Source organism: Lingula anatina, chromosome 5 (assembly GCF_051362555.1).
Source record: "Lingula anatina isolate TDL-2025a chromosome 5, LinAna3.0, whole genome shotgun sequence".
Lineage (NCBI taxonomy): Eukaryota > Metazoa > Brachiopoda > Lingulata > Lingulida > Lingulidae > Lingula > Lingula anatina.
The window spans coordinates 6,684,100-6,704,594 of NC_141771.1; the positions used below are offsets into that span (position 1 = coordinate 6,684,100).

The following is a 20,495-nucleotide window of genomic DNA, read 5'->3' on the forward strand; positions in this document are numbered from 1 at the left end:
CAGCTTTTCTGTATTCTACTCATTGCCAAGAGGGGGCATGTTAATCTGTTAATTGGATCGATATATAAATCTATGTAGAACGATGGTGCCTATGGGAAAGAGCCCTTAGAATCATACGAATCATATCATATGGATCAATCGAAATCTGGAACTTAAAATTTACGGCTACCCGGCGTTGTAGTCTCACCCGTGTACTGTATGTCACACAGTGAGGTGACCAGTCCATCTATATAATTTCCAAGTGAAAGGTCTCAGGCTGTCACCAGAACGGTGGTTAGTCGTTAAACATTAGTTCCAGAATCCGATTGATACATATACCTGATACCAGGACAGTGTATCTCGACTCTCTGATCTACATTAAATAGGAGCGGGCACAAATAATAATTTACGTCTGCCTAGTTGAAGTTTACAATGGTCTATCAGCCATGAATCCTGGATACCAGACTATCAACCTCTTTTTCATTCTGTGCTCGTAAAAACTTTGACATTTTTATACTTAAATATTTGATATGTTTTTGAGGTAGCATTTTATCTGCAAGTGTAACACTAGCTGATTGAATCAACACATAATATATATCATTAAGATGTCCAATTTGAAGCAGAAAATACATATCCAATTCACATATTGCAGAGTTTCCCTTCCACCCTGTTCTATTTTCAGTACATGGTTAAACATCTAAATCTAGCTAATGCTATTTTCTACAGTTTAAAGTTTCACACAAATATATAGGTTATTTGATTAAATGAGGTTTTAAAAACACTATGAATGCGCCAGCATATTAGAGTACGCAGCATATTATAGTACGCAGGAGGGTTTCTGGTTGCCCTCTATTCTGTGGCGCGAGAATTGATTTAGACATAAATTTAAGCTGTGACCCTAGTAGAAGGTAGTATCTGGTCTCAGCCGTTGTTTTCTTAGTCTGTCAACCGTGATGTTGTACTATTTAGTCACACATCTGCCAGTTAGTCTAGAAGACAAATATCAGCGACGGAGGCTCCAACTGGGTACCGACCTAAAATGAAGTAAGGCAGTTGTTCACTTTCGTTGTTTGACGGAATTTCAAAGGTAGGAGGTATTTCAAAGTAAACGTTTTCTTCAGAGTAACCTATATAAACTTTTAGTTACATTTTCTTACACATACACAAACCAAAAGCAAAAATAATCTCTGTCAGCAGAAGACATTACGGCAAACACATTGTGTCTATTTTATCTTATTTATTTATTTATTGTTATTTTGAAAACCGATACTGTTTCTTATTTACAGTCGTTGTTGTGTTCACGTTTATCAGACAATCTAGAAGATATACCTATTCTGCTGTGGAACATTTCCCGTCCAATTTTTAGATATTTTCGACACAGTTCTGCATACGCGCCGGAAGCCTTGTATTGCTCAAATGCTTTATTCCACCAATCAAGAGCTGCGCTCCCTTTTTTGGTCATCAAAGCTGCACCGGAAACACACTGCATGTTGTGACTGGCGTCAGGTCCGAGTGGATTGATGACGACTAGATCTGGAGTTTCAATGCTGAAAGGGCTGTTAGGAATAAAAATCGCGTCTGCCTAAATGACAAATAAATAAACAATCAGATAGATAGATAGATAGATAGATAGATATAAAGTAGTGAATACATTTCCTTGTCGATAAGGCTTTTGAAAAAATAAGCATAGTTGTAGGGCATCATCGCATGGCTTGAATGTGAAATATTTACAACATTTCAACTAAACTTACTTGCAGGAAATATCGTTACAGAGAGAAGGTTCTGATCATGAAATTCTAGTATTACAAAATTTATAAAATGACCTTTTCATTTAGATACGTTTTTCAGATTTAATAAGAACGATGGACACTGAGCTTTATTCGCTTGTGCCATACCTTTCCAGTTTGAAGGTATTCAACTCCCTCTTCATGTCCTGATACGTAGACTACTTGGAAACCGGTCACTCCATGGGCCCGAAGACATTCGGGTGTGGCCATTAGACCATCCATAAAAGCTGGAAAAAATACATAAAATATTCGAATGCATATGTACCTAAGGACGTCTACTGAAAAGAATGAAAATGTTTCAATATATGGGTACTCTCAAATTTTTAAGTTTACAATAAGTTGTCATTAACCATTACGTACATAAAGATTTTGAATAGTTTTATATTCTTAACACTGAATTCTTTTTTAAGTTTTGGCAGATTATTATTTAAAGAAAAAATGGCTTCATGCTTACCAGTGATATATATTATTATGTTGTTACGAAATGTGACAGGTGAGATGTGCAGCATTGTACCAGAGAAAATATCTCAAGATATCACACTAGAATAATTGAAAGCTGTGAAAATAAAGTTTGATTACCCAGCTTCATTTTTCGTTTATCAAAGCACCCACCTACAGTTTTACCACTGACATCAGGAGTCTGAAGCAGCGTGCTGTTGGGAAGAACCAACATGTTGGAGTGGAGAGGTTCGAATGGCTTCGAAAAGGCAACCTGTCGCAGCCTTTCCTTATTGATTCCCCATCCTAGGCAACCATCAAACCATTCTCCCATAAGGCCTGGAGATTATAACAAGCAATTACAACATAAAGAAAAGAATCAATATAATTCTTTGGATAGAATATGGAAATGAAATATGCAAGCTAATCTCCCCACAGTCTTATTATACCAAAAATTACCATTAACTTAGAATTGATACAAAAACCTCTTCGAATGATTTTCTGCTTTTTCTCTTATCGAACTGTTCTATTATTATTAAACTGTGCAAGAGCTTTGCCACGGTAAAATCCCCAAACTGGTGGCGAGTGACTCTGCCGAAGTCTCCCGTTGGGGCTCTGCAGCCGGTAAAATCACCAATACCGCTTCGCTTTCGGGGCGGGGGAGGGGGGGCTAATGAAAATTATTTAATATTTAACGTATTTTTGTCAATTTTCATTAGGGGATTTTAACATGACTATTTGTTAAGAGAGAGAGAGAGAGAGAGATTTCTCTATTTACCTTCTCCTGCGTTCAATTCTCCTCTGGGGCCAGACTCCATGCAGGACCTTAAGGGCATAGTAGTGGTCTCACAGCGTTTTCCAGCTAACTTGCATACTGGAAGCATTCGTTTTATACCGTATACAGATCTATTTAAACAAAAAGAACAAAGAGAGAGAAAGAGAAACGATAGAGGGAAGGGAATTCCAGGAAGATTTAGCAAAGTTTTGTTTGAAAAATATGCTATAAATCAAAAATATTTGTTGAACTTAAGCCAAAGACAGAAAAAATCTCGTCCCACCTTCAGTGAGCAATTCTTTATTAAGCCCCGCATAATGCCCTGCATCGTCTCTAAAAAATATTCAACAATTTGACATTAATACATGTAGGTCACCGTACAACTTGGATCAATGCTATTTTCACATGGACGTTTTTTTTTTCTCGCATACAAATGAATGTCGACAAAAGGCAAAACAATTGCGTAAGTGAATTATAAAAAATTACAAGATTCAAATCTTTTAATATAGTGTTAAAATATATAGTTGGTAAGTCATAAAATAGAGTCTGTGTAGATTTTCTATTAAAAAAGAAAGAATTAAATAGATTATAAAAGAACTTACAAGCAAGCAAACCAAAAGAGCATACTGTATGAGCAACATGATATAACCAAAAAAATAAAAAATGGGGGAAAAAAGGAAAAAAAAAAACGCTCACATATAACTGAGTGGTGAAGGGAACACCGGCGTTTGGAACACCCAAGTCTGAAATATAGAAAGATATCGGTTAGTCCAGCAGTGATATGGCATTTGGACGTCAGAATGCCAGATTGAATAATATGAGCTCATTTAAACCATGCCAAAAATTATACTAATAATAAATGGCTCAATATGTTGTCCAATAAGACTCTGAAATTAAAGACTGACCGGTAATAAAACAGCAACATGTATATGTTAACGATAAGTCAATCAAAGTGCCTGTATATCGCATTATGTAGCTGATTCACTGGCAAGTCACAGATTTTCCTAAAAGAGGGGCGGGATTTGTGGAGAATCTAACTGCTCCGATTCACTTGACAAATATAAAGCAGTGGGCAAGAGCCATTTTTCAAAATTTAAAATTGTGTTACACAATAACGTTTAACTATAATAACATTTAACTATGATACACCACATAAAGCAAGACATATGCTTTTTCTTCACTTTTTAACTGGTGCAAAGAAATTTTGTGCGGTAAACGGTACGTTAAGGTCTAGTCTATGTATTATTCATAAATTGCTTTTATTGCTCCACTTAAATCTCTTAATGCCTGTTTGAAGTATATAAAGTTAAGTTATGCACGATTGCTTAAAAATGAAACCCCCCAAAAACTAATTTATCGTAAATGTTAGCACATAACTGAAAACTTGTACTGGGATAAGCTACATTATAGGTTATAATGAGTACTTAAAAAATTGTAATTGCATTTTTGAAATTCAGTCTATTTATCTATGTTATTCTCTATTGTATATAGAACAATAACGTGGTTAAATTGCCCTTAGTGTTACCTCAGGCCTACCCAACTACCAGACTTGGCACATAAGGATCCTGAATTAACCGGCATGTCGGACCACACTACCCGTTTTCAAGGTGTGTGTCAGATCGCATTTTGGAGTATCATACCCCAGAACAATTTTTGTAGTACGACCGCGGGTTCATCCTGTCGGAGTTCTGACTGATACTCCGAAATGCGATCTGACACACACCTTGAAAACGGGTAGTGTGGTCCGATATGCCGGTTAATTCAGGATCCTTATGTGCCGAGCCTGGTAGTTGGGTAGGCCTGTACCTTTTCAGCTTGAGGTGCGCACGCAGGCTCTTTCTTGCAAGGGGGACACACGGGACGTCTGCACCATGACCACTGGAAACCAGCCGCACCTTGGCCGAGAATAGCAAACAGGAAAGAAAATGTGGCAACCTAATAAAATGAAGGAAAGATTCAAAAATTCAACACGATTTAAACAAATACATATTTGCAAACAGTTTTTGCGCATTTTCGGCATGTTAACAGGGAAACGTAAAATCAATATAGCTATATTTATACATTAATGATACTAGCTTGACGTTACCAGTTTTCAATAAAATATTTATTGAAAAACCATAAACACCCAGTCGTTGTTCGCGCTCAAGCAAAATGGCGCAATACTTTTGTCAACGCCCTGTACAATAACTTTGTAATAGACTACTAGCGGACCATGCATCTACCCAAAATATACCGACGCATTGTTTCTGTTCGTGGCATTATATATTAGCTGCATATCTACGATGATGCAACAACGAACAGAGAGCAGATTTTTAACTCTTCGTTAACCACGTGGAATTATTTGTCCATGTTGCCATGGTTTCCTGCGATTTATTCGAAGGAACCGTCGCTGAAAATGCCTCTTCGTAAATGTTTAGAGATAATCCAAGTCTTTCTTTGAAAAATTTCAGTTTACGAGCTTAGAATAACAATATATACCAACAGCTGCCTCGCTTACCTCGAGTGTTCTCATGCTTCCTTTTTTCTTTAATGACTTGGCAATGTGACTAAAGTTTCTTCTCATACCCCTTCATCGTTCCGTTTGGCTTGGCACACCATAAAACTCTAATATAGACCCTTTCTTTCTCGAATAATTCTTCACGGACGCTTCTGTTGCCTTGGGAGTAAAATTATGACAGTGTGGTGGACCGCAATTACATGTACAAGATAACCCATCCTCTCTCTCTCTCTCTCTCTCTCTCTCTGAAAGTTTCATATATTTCAGATTGCCTGCCTTTTCAGAATTCTGTACTATTACACATCTGAGGGATTCTTGACTATTTCCAAAAGAGCTTAACCGCTGACTTTTGTGTAGGTTACTTTCATTTTTTCCTCCATTTTATATTGAGGATAGGCCCTCATTATCCGTGTCAAGTTGAACATTTATATGTATATATCTACGATAATGATGGGGTGCGTATAAACGCATTACTTCCCGCGCAACGCCAGTCTCCAAACATGGTCATCAAAGTTAGGTTCATGACGTACACGAGGCCTTGTTTGAGAAAGAGTATTCCTAGATAGATTCTTTTTTAACAATGACTTTGTTTTGAGCTGAAATTTAGTTTGGTATCACCTACGACGTGAAAGAGCACAGTGTGACGATTTCAGTTTAAGCAAGCCCCTGAGAAGAGGGAATCACTAAAAAACGTTCAAATGAGTTAAAGCTGTTGCGCTCTCCATTCAAGCAATTGCAACCATGTGAATTTTGAGAAAGACAACATACTTGTCAAACAATTCCGCCGAGAGGATACATTTTTTTTTCTTATGAACGGGGTTTACAGACGGTGTGACGCGATGCCAAAGCGGAAAAGCTACCGAAACAATATCATGTTTGGTCGCTTTTATAGATAAGACTGCCCGGACCGTAACTAGCCAGATGATTTCTGATGCTTTCATTTTCATTTTGGTTTATAGAGAGATTACGCCTGACTTCACCTGGGAAGTTATCGAGCACGACGAGAGCTAAAGTGGTTCACACTTTGGCAGCTTTGGAATTGAGTAGTCTTTGCCATTTCTAATGGCTACTGTGTAATTGCCCCGGGTCAGGCGGTGGAAACGCGCTACTTATATGATTAAGACGAGCCTAGCCGTCAGTACCGGATATTGTTTTGTGACCTTGAGGAGCAATTAGGTTTGGTCTCTGCGGCACGCATGAACAGTAGTCGAACTACCACACCTGGGTCTTTTGTTTTTGACAACTGTTCACTCGTCATCGAGGCGCTTGTTCAAGACTATAGGCTGATATCTACTAGTGCTACCAGTGGCTTCATTAGTAACGTTCCCACAATACTTGGTTTTCTGTCTGTGCGTACATACCTTGAAAAAAGCCAGCCTCGCTGACGAGAACAATGGACGTTTCTCACCCCTCTCTAGGATAACCCCTGCCCGGGTACTGTAGGACAATATGAACAGTCTTGAGAAGCAGGGCCCTAGAGGAGGGGATGTCATTAAAAAAACAACAAAATGTAACATTGGGTAAAGCAAAAGCGGTGACGTGACTTTCGAAAAACACATTTTTTTAAATATTATTTTGCTGGTAATTCCACCGAGAAGACACCACCCTGAGACGAAAGGGCAGTATGACGTCCATGGCGCCATGCCGAGTTAGCTATAATGATTCAATTCAAGTTTAATTTGTTGCAGAGCTGGAAAATTATAGTGATCAATGGCCATCCCCGCCTAGGCATCATTTTAAGATCCTTTAAATGAAGGGTAAGGAAGTGTTATCGACGAGGCAGACATTTTGAAAAAGACCAGCAAAAGTTGTTGTCAAATCGATCTCTTCTGCGAAACTATACCGGCTTTTAATGCAAAAGGTAATTTGCCGGGACCGACGAGAGCGTGCATTTGTTTACGCGCCTTCCCGATTAGGTGACCAGCTCGTATCCGAGGGGAAGGTTACATGCCTCGGGATTCGAACTCGTGAATAGTCGTGACTCGTTACCATGGTAGATAATTGGTTTGGATCTTTTTTAACAGCCTTGCACGCTACCGATTGCGCCGTGAGTAACCCGCCCACCCTCCGTGGGTACGAGTTTCCTCTTATGGTAACCAAAGCAAAATTTTGAAAATGATTGCCTGCAACAAAATTGGAGGTGCACGTTCTAGTACTCGAACCTACGAATGTGTCCATAGCAGCGTCCCAGTCATCGGAGTTACCACGGAACCGCGGAAGCTTCGTCGAAAAACTTGAGATCAAATGCAAACCTTCTGCCTTGTAATGAAGAGGGACAGTTTGGTGTCACCTACGACGTGAGAGAGCACAGTGTGACGATTTCAGTTTAAGCAAGCCCCTGAAAAGAGGGAATCAATGAAAAACGTTCAAATGTGTTAAAACTGGTGCGTTTTCCATTCAACAATTGCAACCATGTGAATTTTGAGAAAGAGAACATATTTGGCGAACAATTCCGCCGACAGAATACTTTCTTTTCCTGCTTAACGCAGCTTACATGCGGTATGACGTGGTGCTAAAGCGGGAAAGCTACCGAAATAATATCAAGTTTGGTCGCTTTTGTTGATAAGACTGCCCGGAACGTAACTAGCCAGATGATTTCTGATGCTTTTATTTTCATTTTGGTTTACAGTGAGATTACGTCTGACTTCACCTGTGAAGTTATCGAGCACGACGAGAGCTAAAGCGGTTCACACTTTGGCAGCTTTGGAATTGAGTAGTCTTTGCCATTTCTAATGGCCACAGTGGAGTTGCCCCGGGTACTGTAGGACAATATGAACAATCTTGAGAAACAAGGCCCTAGAGGAGGGGATGGCATTACAAAAAACAACAAAATGTAAGATTGAGAAAAGCAAAAGCGGTGACGTGACTTTCGAAAAAAAAATTAATTATTTTGCTGACAATCCCAGCGAGAAGACAGGTCTCTGAGATTAAGGGCAGTATGACGTGTATGGCACCATGGCGGGTTAGCTATAATGACTCAATTCAAGTTTGATCTGTTGCGTAGCTGGTAAATTATAGTGATCAATGACCATCCCCGCCTAGGCATCATTTTAAGATCCTTTAAATGAAGAGTAAGGAAGTGTTATCAACGAGGCGGACATTTTGATAAGGACCAGCAAATGTTGTTGTCAAATCGATCTCTTCTGCGAAACTATACCGGTTTTTAATGCAAAAGTAATTTGCCGGGACCGACGAGAGCATGCATCGTGACTACTCGTGACTCGTTACCATGGTAGATGAATGGTTTGGATCTTTTTTGACAGCCTTGCACGCTACCGATTGCGCCGTGAGTAACCCGCCCACCCTCCATGGGTACGAGTTTCCTCTTATAGTAACCAAAGCAAAATTTTAAAAATGATTTCCTGCAACAAAAATGGAGGTGCACGTTCTAGTACTCGAACCTACGAATGTGTCCATAGCAGCGTCCCAGTCATCGGAGTTACCACGGAACCGCGGAAGCTTCGTCGAAAAACTCGAGATCAAATGCAGATTTTCTGCCTTGTCATGAAGAGGGCCAGTTTGAATGCACATGCAAATGTCCGAAATTCCAATCGGTAGCCCTTGTACCGTAAAAATGAATTTCATCCCGCACAACGATTTTCCCCGAAAATTGTATTATCATTGAACGTTGAAGTAGATGGCTGAGAAGCCAACACGGAGTTTTCCCACATAGATTCCTTTTTTCACTATGACTTTGTTCTGAGATGAGATTTAGTTTGGTATCACCTACGACGTGAAAGAGCACAGTGTGACGATTTCAGTTTAAGCAAGCCCCTGAAAAGAGGGAAACATTAAAAAACGTTCAAATGTGCTAAAGCTGGTGCGTTTTCCATTCAAGCAATTGCAACCATGTGAATTTTGAGAAAGAGAACATATTTGGCGAACAATTCCGCCGACAGAACACTTTATTTTTCTGTCAATCCCCATTTTGCTGACAATCCCAGCGAGAAGACATCACTCTGGGACGAAAGGGCAGTAGGACGTCCGTGGCGCCATGCCGAGTCAGCTATACTGACTCAATTCAAGTTTGATCTGTTGCGTAGCTGGTAAATTATAGTGATCAATGACCATCCCCGCCTAGGCATCATTTTAAGATCCTCTAAATGAAGAGTAAGGAAGTGTTATCGACGAGGCAGACATTTTGATAAGGACCAGCAAAAGTTGTTGTCAAATCGATCTCTTATGCGAAACTATACCGGTTTCTAATGCAAAAGGTAATTTGCCGGGACCGAGGAGAGCGTGCATTCGTTTTCGCGCCTTCCCGATCACGTGACCAGCTCGTATCCGAGGGGAAGGTTACATGCCTTATCTGGGATTCGAACTCGTGACTACTCGTGACTTGTTTCCCTGGTAGATGATTGGTTTGCATCTTTTTTAACAGTCTTGCACGCTACCGATTGCGCCGTGAGTGACCCGCCCACCCTCCGTGGGTACGAGTTTCCTCTTATAGAAACCAAAGCAAAATTTTAAAAATGATTTCCTGCAACAAAAATGGAGGTGCACGTTCTAGTACTCGAACCTTCGAATGTGTCCCTAGCTGCGTCCCAGTCATCGGAGTTACCACGGAACCGCGGAAGCTTCTTCGAAAAACTCGAGATCAAATGCAGACTTTCTGCCTTGTCATGAAGAGGGCCAGTTTGAATGCACATGCAAATGTCCGAAATTCCAATCTGTAGCCCTTGAGCCGTAAAAATGAATTTCATCCCGCACAACGATTTTCCCCGAAAATTGTATTATCATTGAACGTTGAAGTAGATGGCTGAGAAGCCAACACGGAGTTTTCCCACATAGATTCCTTTTTTCACTATGACTGTTTTGAGATGAGATTTAGTTTGGTGTCACCTACGACGTGAAAGAGCACAGTGTGACGATTTCAGTTTAAGCAAGCCCCTGAAAAGAGGGAATCATTGAAAAACGTTCAAATGTGTTAAAACTGGTGCATTTTCCATTCAAGCAATTGCAACCATGTGAATTTTGAGAAAGAGAACATATTTGGCGAACAATTCAGCCAACAGAATACTTTCTTTTCCTGCTTGCAGTCTTTGCCATTTTAATGGCCACTGTGGAGTTGCCCCGGATACTGTAGGACAATATGAACAGTCTTGAGAAGCAAGGCCCTAGAGGAGGGGATGGCATTACAAAAAACAACAAAATGTAAGATTGAGAAAAGCAAAAGCGGTGACGTGACTTTCGAAAAACACATTTTTTTAAATATTATTTTGCTGGTAATCCCACCGAGAAGACACCACTCTGGGACGAAAGGGTAGTATGACGTCCGTGGCGCCATGCCGAGTCAGCTATACTGACTCAATTAATGTTTGATCTGTTGCGTAGCTGGTAAATTATAGTGATCAATGACCATCCCCGCCTAGGCATCATTTTAAGATCCTCTAAATGAAGAGTAAGGAAGTGTTATCGACGAGGCAGACATTTTGATAAGGACCAGCAAAAGTTGTTGTCAAATCGATCTCTTATGCGAAACTATACCGGTTTTCAATGCAAAAGGTAATTTGCCGGGACCGACGAGAGCGTGCATTCGTTTTCGCGCCTTCCCGATCACGTGACCAGCTCGTATCCGAGGGGAAGGTTACATGCCTTATCTGGGATTCGAACTCGTGACTACTCGTGACTTGTTACCCTAGTAGATGATTGGTTTGCATCTTTTTTAACAGTCTTGCACGCTACCGATTGCGCCGTGAGTGACCCGCCCAAACCCATGGGTACGAGTTTCCTCTAATAGTAACCAAAGAAAAAGTTTAGAAATGATTTCCTGCAACAAAAATGGAGGTGGACATTCTAGTACTCGAACCTACGAATGTGTCCCTAGCTGCGTCCCAGTCATCGGAGTTACCACGGAACCGCGGAAGCTTCGTTGGAAAATTAGAGATCAAATGCAAATTTTCTGCCTTGTCATGAAGAGGGCCAGTTTGAATGCACATGTAAATGTCCGAAATTCCAATCGATAGCCCTTGAGCCATAAAAAATTAATTTCATCCCGCACAACGCTTTTCCCCGAACATTGTATTATCATTGAACGTTGAAGTAGATGATGTACACGACACCTTGGTTGAGAATCCAACACGGAGCGTTCCCACATAGATTCCTTTTTTCACTATGACTTTGTTCTGAGATGAGATTTAGTTTGGTATCACCTACGACGTGAAAGAGCACAGAGTGACGATTTCAGTTTTAGCAAGCCCCTGAAAAGGGGGAAACATTAAAAAACGTTCAAATGTGCTAAAGCTGGTGCGTTTTCCATTCAAGCAATTGCAACCATGTGAATTTTGAGAAAGAGAACATATTTGGCGAACACTTCCGCCGACAGAACACTTTATTTTTCTGCTTAACGCAGTTTACATGCGGTATGACGTGGTGCTAAAGCGGGAAAGCTACCGAAACAATATCAAGTTTGATCGCTTTTATTGATAAGACTGCCCGGAACGTAACTGGCCAGATGATTTCTGATGCTTTCATTTTCATCTTGGTTTGCAGTGAGATTACGTCTGACTTCACCTGTGAAGTTACCGAGCACGACGAGAGCTAAAGGGGTTCACACTTTGGCAGCTTTGGAATTGAGTAGTCTTTGACATTACTAATGGCCACTGTGGAGTTGCCCAGGGTACTGTAGGACAATATGAACAGTCTTCAGATGCAAGGCCCTAAGAGGAGGGGATGGCCTTACAAAAAACAACAAAATGTAAGATTCAGAAAAGCAAAGGCGGTGACGTGACTTTCGAAAAAAAAAATTAATTATTTTGCTGACAATCCCAGCGAGAAGACAGCACTCTGAGATGAAAGGGCAGTATGACGTGCATGGCACCATGGCGGGTTAGCTATAATGAATCAATTCAAGTTTGATCCGTTGCGTAGCTGGTAAATTATAGTGATCAATGACCATCCCCGCCTAGGCATCATTTTAAGATCCTCTAAATGAAGAGTAAGGAAGTGTTATCGACGAGGCAGACATTTTGATAAGGACCAGCAAAAGTTGTTGTCAAATCGATCTCTTATGCGAAACTATACCGGTTTTTAATGCAAAAGGTAATTTGCCGGGACCGACGAGAGCGTGCATTCGTTTTCGCGCCTTCCCTATCACATGATCTGCTCGTATCTAAGGGGAGGGTGACATGCTTCATCCGGGATTCGAACTCGTGACTACTCGTGACTCGCTACCATGGTAGATAATTGGTTTGGATCTTTTTTAACAGCCTTGCACGCTACCGATTGCGCCGTGAGTAACCCGCCCACCCTCCGTGGGTACGAGTTTCCTCTTATAGTAACCAAAGCAAAATTTTGAAAATGATTGCCTGCAACAAAATTGGAGGTGCACGTTCTAGTACTCGAACCTACGAATGTGTCCATAGCAGCGTCCCAGTCATCGGAGTTACCACGGAACCGCGGAAGCTTCGTCGAAAAACTCGAGATCAAATGCAAACTTTCTGCCTTGTAATGAAGAGGGCCAGTTTGAATGCACATGTAAATGTCCGAAATTCCAATCGATAGCCCTTGAGCCATAAAAAATGAATTTCATCCCGCACAACGCTTTTCCCCGAACATTGTATTATCATTGAACGTTGAAGTAGATGATGTACATGAGACCTTGGTTGAGAAGCCAACACGGAGTGTTCCCACATAGATTCCTTTTTTCACCATGACTTTGTTTTGAGATGAGATTTAGTTTGGTGTCACCTACGACGTGAAAGAGCACAGAGTGACGATTTCATTTTTAGCAAGCCCCTGAAAAGAGGGAATCATTAAAAAACGTTCAAATGTGTTAAAACTGGTGCATTTTCAATTCAAGCACTTGCAACCATGTGAATTTTGAGAATGAGAACATATTTGGCGAACAATTCCGCCGACAGAATACTTTCTTTTCCTGCTTAACGCAGTTTACATGCGCTATGACGTGGTGCTACCGAAACAATATCATGTTTGATCGCTTTTGTTTATAAGACTGCCCGGAACGTAACTAGCCAGATGATGTCTGATGCTTTTATTTTCATTTTGGTTTACAGTGAGATTACGTCTGACTTCACCTGTGAAGTTATCGAGCACGACGAGAGCTAAAGCGGTTCACACTTTAGCAGCTTTGGAATTGAGTAGTCTTTGCCATTTCTAATGGCCACAGTGGAGTTGCCCCGGGTACTGTAGGACAATATGAACAATCTTGAGAAACAAGGCCCTAGAGGAGGGGATGGCATTACAAAAAACAACAAAATGTAAGATTGAGAAAAGCAAAAGCGGTGACGTGACTTTCGAAAAAAAATTAATTATTTTGCTGACAATCCCAGCGAGAAGACAGATCTCTGAGATGAAGGGCAGTATGACGTGTATGGCACCATGGCGGGTTAGCTATAATGACTCAATTCAAGTTTGATCTGTTGCTTAACTGGTAAATTATAGTGATCAATGGCCATCCCCGCCTAGGCATCATTTTAAGATCCTTTAAATGAAGAGTAAGGAAGTGTTATCAACGAGGCGGACATTTTGATAAGGACCAGCAAATGTTGTTGTCCAATCCATCTCTTCTGCGAAACTATACCGGTTTTTAATGCAAAAGGTAATTTGCCGGGACCGACGAGAGCGTGCATCGTGACTACTCGTGACTCGTTACCATGGTAGATGATTGGTTTGGATCTTTTTTGACAGCCTTGCACGCTACCGATTGCGCCGTGAGTAACCCGCCCACCCTCCATGGGTACGAGTTTCCTCTTATAGTAACCAAAGCAAAATTTTAAAAATGATTTCCTGCAACAAAAATGGAGGTGCACGTTCTAGTACTCGAACCTACGAATGTGTCCATAGCAGCGTCCCAGTCATCGGAGTTACCACGGAACCGCGGAAGCTTCGTCGAAAAACTCGAGATCAAATGCAGATTTTCTGCCTTGTCATGAAGAGGGCCAGTTTGAATGCACATGCAAATGTCCGAAATTCCAATCGGTAGCCCTTGTACCGTAAAAATGAATTTCATCCCGCACAACGATTTTCCCCGAAAATTGTATTATCATTGAACGTTGAAGTAGATGGCTGAGAAGCCAACACGGAGTTTTCCCACATAGATTCCTTTTTTCACTATGACTTTGTTCTGAGATGAGATTTAGTTTGGTATCACCTACGACGTGAAAGAGCACAGTGTGACGATTTCAGTTTAAGCAAGCCCCTGAAAAGAGGGAAACATTAAAAAACGTTCAAATGTGCTAAAGCTGGTGCGTTTTCCATTCAAGCAATTGCAACCATGTGAATTTTGAGAAAGAGAACATATTTGGCGAACAATTCCGCCGACAGAACACTTTATTTTTCTGTCAATCCCCATTTTGCTGACAATCCCAGCGAGAAGACATCACTCTGGGACGAAAGGGCAGTAGGACGTCCGTGGCGCCATGCCGAGTCAGCTATACTGACTCAATTCAAGTTTGATCTGTTGCGTAGCTGGTAAATTATAGTGATCAATGACCATCCCCGCCTAGGCATCATTTTAAGATCCTCTAAATGAAGAGTAAGGAAGTGTTATCGACGAGGCAGACATTTTGATAAGGACCAGCAAAAGTTGTTGTCAAATCGATCTCTTATGCGAAACTATACCAGTTTTTAATGCAAAAGGTAATTTGCCGGGACCGAGGAGAGCGTGCATTCGTTTTCGCGCCTTCCCGATCACGTGACCAGCTCGTATCCGAGGGGAAGGTTACATGCCTTATCTGGGATTCGAACTCGTGACTACTCGTGACTTGTTTCCCTGGTAGATGATTGGTTTGCATCTTTTTTAACAGTCTTGCACGCTACCGATTGCGCCGTGAGTGACCCGCCCACCCTCCGTGGGTACGAGTTTCCTCTTATAGTAACCAAAGCAAAATTTTAAAAATGATTTCCTGCAACAAAAATGGAGGTGCACGTTCTAGTACTCGAACCTACGAATGTGTCCCTAGCTGCGTCCCAGTCATCGGAGTTACCACGGAACCGCAGAAGCTTCGTCGAAAAACTCGAGATCAAATGCAGACTTTCTGCCTTGTCATGAAGAGGGCCAGTTTGAATGCACATGCAAATGTCCGAAATTCCAATCGGTAGCCCTTGTACCGTAAAAATGAATTTCATCCCGCACAACGATTTTCCCCGAAAATTGTATTATCATTGAACGTTGAAGTAGATGGCTGAGAAGCCAACACGGAGTTTTCCCACATAGATTCCTTTTTTCACTATGACTTTGTTCTGAGATGAGATTTAGTTTGGTATCACCTACGACGTGAAAGAGCACAGTGTGACGATTTCAGTTTAAGCAAGCCCCTGAAAAGAGGGAAACATTAAAAAACGTTCAAATGTGCTAAAGCTGGTGCGTTTTCCATTCAAGCAATTGCAACCATGTGAATTTTGAGAAAGAGAACATATTTGGCGAACAATTCCGCCGACAGAACACTTTATTTTTCTGTCAATCCCCATTTTGCTGACAATCCCAGCGAGAAGACATCACTCTGGGACGAAAGGGCAGTAGGACGTCCGTGGCGCCATGCCGAGTCAGCTATACTGACTCAATTCAAGTTTGATCTGTTGCGTAGCTGGTAAATTATAGTGATCAATGACCATCCCCGCCTAGGCATCATTTTAAGATCCTCTAAATGAAGAGTAAGGAAGTGTTATCGACGAGGCAGACATTTTGATAAGGACCAGCAAAAGTTGTTGTCAAATCGATCTCTTATGCGAAACTATACCAGTTTTTAATGCAAAAGGTAATTTGCCGGGACCGAGGAGAGCGTGCATTCGTTTTCGCGCCTTCCCGATCACGTGACCAGCTCGTATCCGAGGGGAAGGTTACATGCCTTATCTGGGATTCGAACTCGTGACTACTCGTGACTTGTTTCCCTGGTAGATGATTGGTTTGCATCTTTTTTAACAGTCTTGCACGCTACCGATTGCGCCGTGAGTGACCCGCCCACCCTCCGTGGGTACGAGTTTCCTCTTATAGTAACCAAAGCAAAATTTTAAAAATGATTTCCTGCAACAAAAATGGAGGTGCACGTTCTAGTACTCGAACCTACGAATGTGTCCCTAGCTGCGTCCCAGTCATCGGAGTTACCACGGAACCGCGGAAGCTTCGTCGAAAAACTCGAGATCAAATGCAGACTTTCTGCCTTGTCATGAAGAGGGCCAGTTTGAATGCACATGCAAATGTCCGAAATTCCAATCTGTAGCCTTTGAGCCGTAAAAATGAATTTCATCCCGCACAACGATTTTCCCCGAAAATTGTATTATCATTGAACGTTGAAGTAGATGATGTACACGACACCTTGGTTGAGAATCCAACACGGAGCGTTCCCACATAGATTCCTTTTTTCACTATGACTTTGTTCTGAGATGAGATTTAGTTTGGTATCACCTACGACGTGAAAGAGCACAGAGTGACGATTTCAGTTTTAGCAAGCCCCTGAAAAGGGGGAAACATTAAAAAACGTTCAAATGTGCTAAAGCTGGTGCGTTTTCCATTCAAGCAATTGCAACCATGTGAATTTTGAGAAAGAGAACGTATTTGGCGAACACTTCCGCCGACAGAACACTTTATTTTTCTGCTTAACGCAGTTTACATGCGGTATGACGTGGTGCTAAAGCGGGAAAGCTACCGAAACAATATCAAGTTTGATCGCTTTTATTGATAAGACTGCCCGGAACGTAACTGGCCAGATGATTTCTGATGCTTTCATTTTCATCTTGGTTTGCAGTGAGATTACGTCTGACTTCACCTGTGAAGTTACCGAGCACGACGAGAGCTAAAGGGGTTCACACTTTGGCAGCTTTGGAATTGAGTAGTCTTTGACATTACTAATGGCCACTGTGGAGTTGCCCAGGGTACTGTAGGACAATATGAACAGTCTTCAGATGCAAGGCCCTAAGAGGAGGGGATGGCCTTACAAAAAACAACAAAATGTAAGATTGAGAAAAGCAAAGGCGGTGACGTGACTTTCGAAAAAAAAAAATTAATTATTTTGCTGACAATCCCAGCGAGAAGACAGCACTCTGAGATGAAAGGGCAGTATGACGTGCATGGCACCATGGCGGGTTAGCTATAATGAATCAATTCAAGTTTGATCCGTTGCGTAGCTGGTAAATTATAGTGATCAATGACCATCCCCGCCTAGGCATCATTTTAAGATCCTCTAAATGAAGAGTAAGGAAGTGTTATCGACGAGGCAGACATTTTGATAAGGACCAGCAAAAGTTGTTGTCAAATCGATCTCTTATGCGAAACTATACCGGTTTTTAATGCAAAAGGTAATTTGCCGGGACCGACGAGAGCGTGCATTCGTTTTCGCGCCTTCCCTATCACATGATCTGCTCGTATCTAAGGGGAGGGTGACATGCTTCATCCGGGATTCGAACTCGTGACTACTCGTGACTCGCTACCATGGTAGATAATTGGTTTGGATCTTTTTTAACAGCCTTGCACGCTACCGATTGCGCCGTGAGTAACCCGCCCACCCTCCGTGGGTACGAGTTTCCTCTTATAGTAACCAAAGCAAAATTTTGAAAATGATTGCCTGCAACAAAATTGGAGGTGCACGTTCTAGTACTCGAACCTACGAATGTGTCCATAGCAGCGTCCCAGTCATCGGAGTTACCACGGAACCGCGGAAGCTTCGTCGAAAAACTCGAGATCAAATGCAAACTTTCTGCCTTGTAATGAAGAGGGCCAGTTTGAATGCACATGTAAATGTCCGAAATTCCAATCGATAGCCCTTGAGCCATAAAAAATGAATTTCATCCCGCACAACGCTTTTCCCCGAACATTGTATTATCATTGAACGTTGAAGTAGATGATGTACATGAGACCTTGGTTGAGAAGCCAACACGGAGTGTTCCCACATAGATTCCTTTTTTCACCATGACTTTGTTTTGAGATGAGATTTAGTTTGGTGTCACCTACGACGTGAAAGAGCACAGAGTGACGATTTCATTTTTAGCAAGCCCCTGAAAAGAGGGAATCATTAAAAAACGTTCAAATGTGTTAAAACTGGTGCATTTTCAATTCAAGCACTTGCAACCATGTGAATTTTGAGAATGAGAACATATTTGGCGAACAATTCCGCCGACAGAATACTTTCTTTTCCTGCTTAACGCAGTTTACATGCGCTATGACGTGGTGCTACCGAAACAATATCATGTTTGATCGCTTTTGTTTATAAGACTGCCCGGAACGTAACTAGCCAGATGATGTCTGATGCTTTTATTTTCATTTTGGTTTACAGTGAGATTACGTCTGACTTCACCTGTGAAGTTATCGAGCACGACGAGAGCTAAAGCGGTTCACACTTTAGCAGCTTTGGAATTGAGTAGTCTTTGCCATTTCTAATGGCCACAGTGGAGTTGCCCCGGGTACTGTAGGACAATATGAACAATCTTGAGAAACAAGGCCCTAGAGGAGGGGATGGCATTACAAAAAACAACAAAATGTAAGATTGAGAAAAGCAAAAGCGGTGACGTGACTTTCGAAAAAAAATTAATTATTTTGCTGACAATCCCAGCGAGAAGACAGATCTCTGAGATGAAGGGCAGTATGACGTGTATGGCACCATGGCGGGTTAGCTATAATGACTCAATTCAAGTTTGATCTGTTGCTTAACTGGTAAATTATAGTGATCAATGGCCATCCCCGCCTAGGCATCATTTTAAGATCCTTTAAATGAAGAGTAAGGAAGTGTTATCAACGAGGCGGACATTTTGATAAGGACCAGCAAATGTTGTTGTCCAATCCATCTCTTCTGCGAAACTATACCGGTTTTTAATGCAAAAGGTAATTTGCCGGGACCGACGAGAGCGTGCATCGTGACTACTCGTGACTCGTTACCATGGTAGATGATTGGTTTGGATCTTTTTTGACAGCCTTGCACGCTACCGATTGCGCCGTGAGTAACCCGCCCACCCTCCATGGGTACGAGTTTCCTCTTATAGTAACCAAAGCAAAATTTTAAAAATGATTTCCTGCAACAAAAATGGAGGTGCACGTTCTAGTACTCGAACCTACGAATGTGTCCATAGCAGCGTCCCAGTCATCGGAGTTACCACGGAACCGCGGAAGCTTCGTCGAAAAACTCGAGATCAAATGCAGATTTTCTGCCTTGTCATGAAGAGGGCCAGTTTGAATGCACATGCAAATGTCCGAAATTCCAATCGGTAGCCCTTGTACCGTAAAAATGAATTTCATCCCGCACAACGATTTTCCCCGAAAATTGTATTATCATTGAACGTTGAAGTAGATGGCTGAGAAGCCAACACGGAGTTTTCCCACATAGATTCCTTTTTTCACTATGACTTTGTTCTGAGATGAGATTTAGTTTGGTATCACCTACGACGTGAAAGAGCACAGTGTGACGATTTCAGTTTAAGCAAGCCCCTGAAAAGAGGGAAACATTAAAAAACGTTCAAATGTGCTAAAGCTGGTGCGTTTTCCATTCAAGCAATTGCAACCATGTGAATTTTGAGAAAGAGAACATATTTGGCGAACAATTCCGCCGACAGAACACTTTATTTTTCTGTCAATCCCCATTTTGCTGACAATCCCAGCGAGAAGACATCACTCTGGGACAAAAGGGCAGTAGGACGTCCGTGGCGCCATGCCGAGTCAGCTATACTGACTCAATTCAAGTTTGATCTGTTGCGTAGCTGGTAAATTATAGTGATCAATGACCATCCCCGCCTAGGCATCATTTTAAGATCCTCTAAATGAAGAGTAAGGAAGTGTTATCGACGAGGCAGACATTTTGATAAGGACCAGCAAAAGTTGTTGTCAAATCGATCTCTTATGCGAAACTATACCAGTTTTTAATGCAAAAGGTAATTTGCCGGGACCGAGGAGAGCGTGCATTCGTTTTCGCGCCTTCCCGATCACGTGACCAGCTCGTATCCGAGGGGAAGGTTACATGCCTTATCTGGGATTCGAACTCGTGACTACTCGTGACTTGTTTCCCTGGTAGATGATTGGTTTGCATCTTTTTTAACAGTCTTGCACGCTACCGATTGCGCCGTGAGTGACCCGCCC

The 20,495-nt window shown here is 41.7% G+C and overlaps 1 protein-coding gene across 1 annotated transcript; it reads right to left on the minus strand.

Moving 5' to 3' along the window:
* Positions 1-1,579: 1,579 nt before the first annotated feature.
* Positions 1,580-5,642, minus strand: LOC147761557 (uncharacterized). The gene is made up of 7 exons (XM_087013869.1): positions 5,477-5,642; positions 4,786-4,914; positions 3,676-3,722; positions 3,263-3,312; positions 2,983-3,078; positions 2,379-2,543; positions 1,580-1,993 (listed from the first exon to the last, which is right to left on the minus strand). Exons 1-7 carry the CDS (start codon positions 5,540-5,542, stop codon positions 1,830-1,832), a joined length of 717 nt encoding a protein of 238 aa, XP_086869995.1. The 5' UTR covers positions 5,543-5,642; the 3' UTR covers positions 1,580-1,829.
* Between the last annotated feature and the right edge of the window lie 14,853 nt (positions 5,643-20,495).